The sequence below is a fragment of the Berghia stephanieae genome, chromosome 2 (assembly GCF_034508935.2).
Source record: "Berghia stephanieae isolate SIO BIC M18660-M18661 chromosome 2, UCSD_Bste_1.3, whole genome shotgun sequence".
Lineage (NCBI taxonomy): Eukaryota > Metazoa > Mollusca > Gastropoda > Nudibranchia > Aeolidiidae > Berghia > Berghia stephanieae.
This window is the reverse complement of record NC_088361.1, coordinates 56,345,925-56,355,924: the sequence shown is the minus strand read 5'-3', so window position 1 is coordinate 56,355,924 and position 10,000 is coordinate 56,345,925. Positions and strand designations below refer to the sequence as shown.

At 33.6% G+C, this 10,000-nt stretch overlaps 1 protein-coding gene and 1 long non-coding RNA gene across 5 annotated transcripts in view; one reads left to right on the top strand and one right to left on the bottom strand.

Moving 5' to 3' along the window:
* Positions 1-10,000, top strand: part of LOC144965197 (uncharacterized) — a 567,438-nt gene that overhangs the window by 205,651 nt on the left and 351,787 nt on the right. The gene's annotated exons all lie outside the window — the stretch shown is intronic.
* Positions 1,669-10,000, bottom strand: part of LOC144965193 (zwei Ig domain protein zig-8-like) — a 164,507-nt gene continuing 156,175 nt past the window's right edge. For 2 of the 4 annotated variants that reach the window (XM_078900269.1, XM_078900270.1), the window contains 2 exons: positions 5,313-5,336; positions 2,952-3,228 (listed from right to left, as the gene is read on the bottom strand). In XM_078900269.1, coding sequence (XP_078756395.1) covers positions 3,071-3,228; positions 5,313-5,336 — 182 coding nt within the window. In that variant the 3' untranslated portion in view covers positions 2,952-3,070. Of the gene's footprint in view, positions 3,229-5,312; positions 5,337-10,000 lie in introns of all 4 variants that reach the window. The other 2 variants (XM_078900272.1, XM_078900271.1) reach the window with 2 other exon arrangements.

Sequence of the window (10,000 nt, the reverse complement as noted above, 5' to 3'; positions counted from 1 at the left end):
GTCAAACACAAAAGTAAAATATACGATTCTTTCATCTCTTTGTATTTATTAAACGAGTTATATTGTATCGTGCCCAAAACACAACGAGCTTGCGAGTATAAAAATATAACGAGTTTAATAAATGCAAAGCAATGAAAGAATACTTTTATTCCACCCCTACAAGTAAGATTATTAGATATTTTGTAACCAAATGGTATGGTATTAGTACTTCTTTTAACCATAATGTGTATCTTTCTCCTGAAAATTTGACCCAAAACTAAAAACGTTGGATTTGTATTCATGCGCCCTAAAAGATTATTTATAAATTATAGTTACCAATCAGCTGTCTTTTGCACCTAATTTCACACCAATAAAATGTGCGAAAATATTCTGCCATTTTACATTTTTATTTAACGCGTTCAAAACACTATTCAACGATTAGATAAGTATTTACTAAGAAATGATAAGGTTTTTCCAATAAGAGGGGTGGAATAATGTTAATTAATAAACAGAGGAACTTTTCGAGAGTCATAAAGCGATCCGTTGTGAATATCTAAAAAAATCAGAAAAACTGATACATTTCAGAACATAATAACACAAATATAAAAGAATACATTGCAAATATATGTAAGCATTTGGTCTAAAAAGTACCTTTCCCAACTAAATACTAAAATAATAGACATGTTCTCCAAAATTGTTACATTAAGATCACCAACTGCACAAGGCTTTTAACATGAAATCATGAAATTTATTAGGGAGTTTTCCTCTCCGCCTCTCTCTCTCTCTCTCTCTCTCTCTCTCTCTCTCTCTCTCTCTCTCTCTTTATATATATATATATATATATATATATATATATATATATATATACATATATATATATATATATATATATATATATATATATATATATATATATATACATATATGTCGCTCTTTATGCAGCAGGAATTTAATGCGGTAGGGAAACGAGTTATTTTTCGCCTCGTCATTACTTTTGTTAGCTACCCATCTCATAGGTGACCACATTTGCAGGAGAAAGAACCTACTCAGCCCAATCAGACTGGGAAGTGAGTACGCTAACATGAATGTTACTTTTGAACGTAAACACCAAAATATAACCGAATCTTTTTATAAAGCCATAATTTAACAGATGTGGGTCAAGTGGTCGCTTCTCAACCAGGTTATTCCATTTTCTTAAATCAGGCAGCTATTTGTTGTTATGATAATCCAAAATGTTTAAAACGCCCTTAAAACGACAAAAACTTTGGGATTGAGATTTAAATATTGCAGTCGATTAGCTGAATAGCTTTATGCGCGACCCTTTAAGAAAAGCAATTAAAACATCAGTGATATTTTTTCTGCATGTGATACCTTTCCAATGGAAATTACAAATTTGATTACATTTTCAGGCTCAACGGTTTGGAGATTTGTGCTAATCGTATACTGGACATTCGTTATAATGAAACATACTCGTCGTTAACCCAAAACATACTTTTAATCACACTCTTGAATGTAAATGAAAACCATGTCTTTAAATGTATTAATTATTCTTCAGCACTAACTTGATGATTTGGTGCCTTTGGCATTGTCACAATATTGTCAATCAACTATTCCATGAAAAAGAATGAGTTTTCCCTGCTCCGGTTTTGAAATGTGGACTGCTTCTCTGACATTATTGAATATTCTCCCTTTTTTATGCTAGCAACTGATGATTTCATCAAACACAGAGTCCGAATTGTCTAGAGCTTTAGTTATTTAGACAAAATCAATGCTTTCTATAACATGACCTGGTAGCCGGTATCTCAACTTGAAGTTTTTTTTCTTTTTGCCAAATAATGTCTGAAAATTATTAAATTACATGTTTGAAATATAACTTGTCTGATTCATCATATATTGATAGGGAATGTTATGGTCGTTTAAATGAAAATACAAATGTTCTACGTTGTCACAAGTCAAAGCACTTGTTGGTATCAACATGTGAAATTGCGTGTTTATTTAAATGATCTTCAAACCTCAAAATAAAAGAATATTTTATAAACAGTGTATATTTGAGAGATTTAAAAATAATTTATCGTTTATCAAAATCCCTTCTTAACCTTTCCTCTAGTCCCACTTTCCCTTTAATAAAGCTTACGGGCATATTACTATTACAACAGTTAAAGGATATTAAAATGATATAAATGACAAATTTCATCATTACTGTACAAAGGTTATTGATGCCATCGAGGTGTCAAAGTGAGAGTTGATATGTACAAAGGAAATTTGACACAATACCCTTCTTCCGGTAACAAAGTTTATTATCGAATATCATTAGAGGATGTGTAGAGAATGAGGCGATTTTTGATAAACCAATGATCCATATTATGCCACTGCTTCAGGCAATGCAGTACCGAATGAATGCTGTCATCTAGAAATCTGTTTTTGAAATAATACACACAATCGAGGTAAAATCTCCAGAATATACAAGTCAGAGGACGATCGATGACCTGACCTCAATATTGAAACCGATATTACAGAGCGCCACAATTCCGTGGTAGGATGGTAAGAGGTCAAGAATCCGCACCAAGAAAGGGCATCGCTTTGCCTAGTGTTGATTGAAGTACCAAGAACGTAGACAAAATCATAACATTCACATAAGTGTTCGGAAAGTTTATATAGATACTCCATAACTAAATACTTACAGTTGAAAAGGTAGTGAAATGGACAAAAATCATCGATCACTTTCACAAATATAATCTTAACACAATCTTTATACTCAATCCTCCTTCAGTAGTTAATCATACATCACATTGTTTATTGCAAAATATATGTTAACCTCCAATAACTGTCTTCTATAATGGTCACCATGTATTCCATGTAATCGTGGTATATGGATGCATGTCTTGGCAAATCCAATGGAATTAATTCTTGTAGTAACTTCCTTTTAGTATATTAACCACGATTGCACGCATTCAATTCTGCAAAAACCCGTTTCACAATTTTGTAATATATAAATTGTATGTCATCCTGAACTCCGTACGTCATGAAACATTCTTGTAAAAGTCCCAAATTACTGTCCATGATTGGGTCTCATATGAATCATTTCAATTTATCACGACAGTTCCCTTCTGTGTGGATTCCAGAGAATGGCCACCATATACAAACAAAACAGAATAACAATAACGTTCGGAGAAGGAGACGAGGTATTAGATGATGCTTTTCCACCTTCTTTCATTTGGTATGTCCCTTGCGAACGTCCATTTTCTGTCCCTGAAAATTGATATCGAAACATAAATTATAAGAGGTGTGACAGCCAATAAATACCGGGTCTATCATAATTAAAAGCATAGGCAGTATGTTTCCGCTAATGGTTCGATAATGGTTGGAACACATACAATGACATTTATACATATTTGAAAACTAGACAAAACTAGCTTTCATTTGTTGTATAATTTAATTTATTTAACTGTTGCAGTTTCTTAAAACCAGTCATTAAAAATTAATTTTGCTAATCGAGCACAACATTGAAGTCAGCACACATGATGCACTTCAGTATTTTGTATGTCCAACGTTAGAATTGATAAATGCCACGACTCTTTGCCTCATTGATGATGTCAGTTGATGGACTGTTACTACTGGCATATTATCATTACTGAATATATGTCGAACATTTAATCGGATTTTGTACAACGCTCTTATTCATTTTAGCTTTCTTTTCATAACATCCCACATATTGTCAAATAGGATCGGTGTCTGTGACACAGCTGGCCACGGGTTCATCACACTTGCATTTGAATCATTCAGGAAAGCAGATATTTGTCGAGTTCTGTGTCCTGTGGCGTTATCACGTTGAATGTCACCACTTGATTATTATAATTCTGAATAAATGGGGGACGACAATTGGTTCAAGAATATTAGTGATGTATAGACCTGAGTTGAGTCTTTGGTTGATACGTTTTAGCTCAGTTTTCTATCACCAATTATTACACCCCACAGTATTATGTATCCATATCCTTGATTTGTTACTTCAATGATTGTTTCATCATTGAACTGTTTACCTCGATGTCGATAGAACGAAACTGGTTTGTGTCTGGAATAAGCTTTAATAAGCGATTCGTCTGTAAACAAAATGCCGTCCCACATATTCTAATCTCAGTTTACGTGCCATCTCTGAAGAGCAAGAATGTACAAAGGTGTCAACTTTGGTCGTATTAAGGATTTGTGACTTTTCAAACCAAGCTCACTGAGCATAACATTTGGGACGGCAACTGCTGGTAACAGTTGTTATGCGAAATGGATATCTGAAATATTTTTGGTGCGCGTTTCAACGTGTAACTTTGGTACCGATCTGTTCGGCGGTCCGCTTCGACTCCTCACTTGTTTCAATAAAGGCAGGTGGTATATCAACAGAAATAAAATGCCTTCTTCTACGTCTTCTTCTTCTTCTTGTGGAAACCTCAAATATTGTCGAGGATCACTCCACAGTTTGTAGGATTTCACATTGTAAACATGTTAAAACTCTGCACATAATACTAATAAAAAGTACATAGATTAATTTTTTTTTTAATTCACGATGTGAACTCTAGCAAACGCGTGAAAGCATGTTGACACCCGTTTTCAGCCATTCTTTATGGTATATAACATATTCCAATATGTTATCTCTTTTGTGAGATAATATCTAATATTAACTGTCTAGAATATTTTGTACATGACTGTATAAACATACATAGGTGGATTAAAGACAATTTATATTAATTCATCGAAATTAACATTGTGTTAATTTTCAGACCAAGATTTTATACAATATGAAACATTCAAGTCAGTGCTGGCTGTAGATACTCAAAAAGATTGAAAAAGCTGCGAACATTTAAGACGCGATATTATTTAATTATAACGTTTTTGCCATTTATTTGTTTCTTAAACCGTGAAAGAGAACGGGACAACGTAGTTCAGCGGTACGGTCTTTGCGTCTGACAGAGATGTACCGATGTCGAATATACCCGCTGCGGTGTGTAGCCTTGATCTAGTCACTTCACCCTAACATAGTATGCGGCGCTGCACTTCGGCTGACGGTTATTCCAGTCTTCTCTTGAAATAGACACAAAAGACAAATTTCCCAGTGAGATGAATAAAAGGAGTTGTATATTAAAAACAAGGAAAATACCATGATTCCAAAGGGAAAAACAACCCAATGTACTGATATACTGATTCAATTGACGCTCCATGGATAATAAACCAATCATAGGCTAGTTATATAATGCAGATTATCTCTATGTTTCCAAATCCAGTCAAAGATTGCATTGAATCTTCAAAAGTTATCAAAGCGAGCTAGAAGAAAAAGAATCAAAGCTTACCTCGTCTTTTCTGTTCTGTCTCAGCTATGGGGATATAGAATATTGAAAAATAAAATTTAGAGAATTTACATGTCGCAGTAAAACATTTTTAAAAGATCATCATCACCATCATCATCATCATCATCATCATCATCATCATCATCATCATCATCATCATCATCATCATCATCATCAACATCATCATCATCACTGTCATTATCACCATCATCACCTTTAACAACATATTCGATATTATCTACAATATCGTCATTGTTATCCTTATCATCATAAAAAAACCCGTCTTAATTACATTTAAATCCCGATGCAATAAATCCGGCTAAAATAAATTTCAGATTGAAAAGTTAATTGGGGGAGGGGGGGGGGGGGGGTATGGGCATTTTCCTAAGATTCAATTTTTAACATCTAAACCACCACTACATAATGTCTTTTTTAGATTTTAAGTCACCATTTTTTTGCGACCAGATTGTTAAACTGCATTTACTTTTTTGGTATCATCATTTATTTGTTCCTAACCCGCGTTGATCCCCAAAACATTGCCTATTTCAATGAGTCCCATGTATATTTCATGAGGTTACGAATTCCCTTAAGACTGAAAGCGAGTCCCTCCTCTCATTGAGATGTTGAAGAGAGCAGTTTTTCACTTGTTATGACGGCAGAGACAGATATTGATTAGAATGATGACGCTCTCTTATCTATTATTGTCGAAGAGACATTATATTAATGGGGTCCCAGAGAGCAAAGGGTGTCTCTTTTGATATTAGGATAATAGTGGTGGTGGTGATGATGATGATGCTGATGATGATGATGATGATGATGATGATGATGATGATGATGATGATGATGATCACGATGATGATGGTGATTATAATGATGATGATGATGAAAATGTTGATGATGACGATGATGGTCAGATGATGATGATTATAATGATGATGATGATGATGATGATTAAAATGCGTACATTCTTTTGTAATTTTCAAAATACATCTATTCAATGTTTAGTACAATGGATTATGAAATAGGTGTGACAATCAATAAAATTCTAATATGATGATCAAAGTTCAAAGTTGATTTAATCTTAGGCTTTCGCCAATGAGAGTGAATGATATGAATGTTTTTTATTTATATTTATATGTGTTGTGTGTGTGTGTGTGTGAGAGAGAGTGTGTGTATATATATATATATATATATATATATATATATGTGTGTGTGTGTGTGTGTGAGAGAGAGAGAGAGAGAGAGAGAGAGAGAGAGAGAGAGAGAGAGAGAGAGAGATAGAGAGAGAGAGAGGAGCATAAATGTTTTGACCATGGATTTGGGTTAGTGTAATGTTTGGTGTACGCTGAAGTATTTGTATATATATATATATATATATATATATATATATATATATATATATATATGTGTGTGTGTGTGTGTGTATGTGTGTGTGTGTGTTTGTGTATGTGTATGTGTGCATGAGATTGAGCTAGAAAAAAGTAGTGTCTGAGCACGTGTAGGAGAGATGGACTTTAGAATTGCCTTGTATCCCTATTCATCTTTTTGGAATTTTTGGAGATTTAGTTGAAAGGGGAAGTTATGGTGAGCACTCTTTAAAATTCAATCTTTTCATTGACTCTTGTATGCAATCTGTTTTAAATAATGGAAATCACAGCTACAAAATCTTTAAAAATCTAATAAATGATATAAATAAATGTGCAATATTTTATCATATGTATTGTATACAAAGAGAGAACTGCCCAGATAGAGACAAAACGGAATAAATCTGTAAGACGTCGGCAAATGTCGACGTGTGAAGTGTGGTGCCATTGTTTGTTACCTTCGGTTAGAGAGCCCAGCTATTCGTAATCATTGAACAAGTAGGCAAACTATCTGGTCAAATATATTAAATGGTTGGCTCACGTGTCATAGAATTATTCCCAAATTTAAGAATGAAAAATAGTTTATATAAATTTTGAGAAATTGTTTGCATTACAAACAATGAGAGGAATCACTACCTGGTATCGATTCAGTGCAAGTCGTACTCACGCCTAATTGTAATTCTCGATTAAAGTAGGGTTGACCTATAACCAACGGTCTACAATAATGGCGTCTGTTCCCGATGGAAATTTGACGAAACTAATTTAATTTTTAAATAAAATCACCACGATGCCTTATTAATCTCATGAAAGAGGCAAACCATCTTCATGCCTAGTAATAATAGTCACGCAACATTTGGTTACGGTAGGTCCAGTGGTTTCTGAGGCTTATTGGTTGTGAAAATCCAAATCATCAAATACATAATAAGATAAATAAAGACTAGTAATTTTCTCCTCTGATGTCACAAATTCATTTTTAATTAATCAATATCAGCAATAACTTTTACTTATTCTTTGGTTATTTTACAACTATAGATGGGTTTGCTATCACGATAATGATAATGACTAAAGTCTAGCCACACTCAAATCCAGATGAATTTTAATCAAATCCTGAAATATGTTATGCTAAGGAGAAAATATATCCGCATCAGTTCATATGACCGGCCTCTGCGGGATATTCTTTAAATAGTAAAACATAGCTTTTTGTAGAAGTAGTGAAAGCATTCAGTAATACAGGCAGATAAGTACCTTCAACACGGTTCATTCCAGTGGATTATAGAATACTTGAGTTATAAAAAAAACAATCTTTAGATAATCTTAGGAAGAAGACGATGCCTAAAAATCTTCATAGTAAAGAGGATATTATTTGTACGATTCGTTGACCAAATGTACCAGATGCAATTTATTAATTAATGAACCCGATTAGACTATGATAAGTTTGCAATCATTACAATCATTATAGATATAGTCACTCTCTGTCATCTAACCTCGTCAAGCACAGTACATCTTGATAAAGAGGAGTGTTGTTTCCAGATTGAATTTCACATTTTGTGCATATCTCATTGGTAAAGTTTTCGTTTGTTATTGTTGTTGTTGTTTTGGTGGGGGTTTTTTTTGGCCTGTTTAGATACGGCTAAAATGTATGAATTGATGATAATATAGTTAGTTTAAGTGTAAACTTAAAATACACATTAATACAATCTGCTGTGTATTATAATAAGCCAAATAAAGAGTAAATAAGATTAGTTTTAAGGATGACAAAGGTCAAACCTGTTGTGGAGCATGACATTCTGTTGTTTTTAGTGCACTAGGACGTTCTGCCGTGGCCGATGCCTATCTTGATTCACAGCGGCAGTTTGATAGAAATCTATTTCTAAATTGTTCAAGGAAAAGTTTGCCCTACCCATACTACCTACTTGGTGAGAAAACAAATTGAGAAAAAAAGATGACACAATTCACTTATGGTTACGGCTCAAATAACTATTAAGTTCAGTGTAATTCATGAATGCAAAGTTTATTCTAAGTTTAGGACTTAACTGTTTGGATTCGCAAATGTGCGGATATAGACGTCTATATTAAATATTCATTATCCCACACTTATCTTTTTGTCTATTATTTTATTTGTGATCAAATATCCATAAAATGGACGATTATGAGTCCTCAATCGTGCTTAATGATCTGACCGAAAAAGATGACGTAAATACCCAACTAGAGAGAGATAGGAAGATAGTCTAGTTACAAAAATTGTTGACATAAATTTTTAATTCATTTCAATTGCTTTGTTTGAAAAACATTCCTTGTTATCCTGACTGTTTTTGGATGAGGAGGGGTGTAGTAATATACAATTTTGACCTTTACTGGATTTTCGGGCCGAGGGCACGCCCGGTCTTGGAAAGGCACTCTCCGAGATTACGAAATGTTCAATATTTGTAAAAAAACTGTAGTATAACACCCCAGCTGTAGGGTTTCTTAGAAACTCTTCGTTAAAGTCAGTAAATACAAAAAGTATCAAAGTAAATAGAAGTTTTAGGGAAGACGAGATTAGAAGTAGATTTTTGTTTGATTTAAAATGCTAACAACAAATAAAAAAAGTACACTTGTTGCTTAATACTCCCCTTTGTATAATTTAAATGACGTACAAGTTATAATGTCCAAATTCAATGCAATTTCAGGTTGGTGCAGAGAACGGAATATTATTTTATAATGGATAGGTGTTAACATAATCTGCATAGACGTACCACACCCACCACACACACTATCTTCGAGACAAAGGTTGCCCGTGAGTCGAGGAGAGGTTTGCTTTATCCATATTTAAACACCACCTACATTGAACGGAATCACTATTAAATGGTGTATTATTCTATAAGGGGTGAGTGAAAACACTGATGTAATCTTTTAAAAATTCTTCCTGATCTACAGACTATGAATCAACAACATTGTCTTCCTACACTTCCTGAACCCTCTGATTGTATTTTTATGATTTTGATATGCATTGTATCATTATGGCTTTTATATGTAATTTTATCATACATTACAAAATCGCTGGGTTTTTTTTCAAGACTAGTGAAGTCTTTTAAAGTTCATGAGGCCGGCGTAACTATCATTTGTTTAACTCATACTATTTAAGATTGTCGAATACGAGCGCTAGTATTATGCATTTAACACATAGATATTATGAGTCTATACTTAAACCGCTTATACAGTTGATTATTCATATTATGTCAGAGGGTTTTTATAGCCGTATGTGCCATTTGAACATGTGTGCTAGGTCTGACTTTATGCTACCGTAGAAGCAAGCATTATCCCTCTCATAAGATTATGACCTCATTA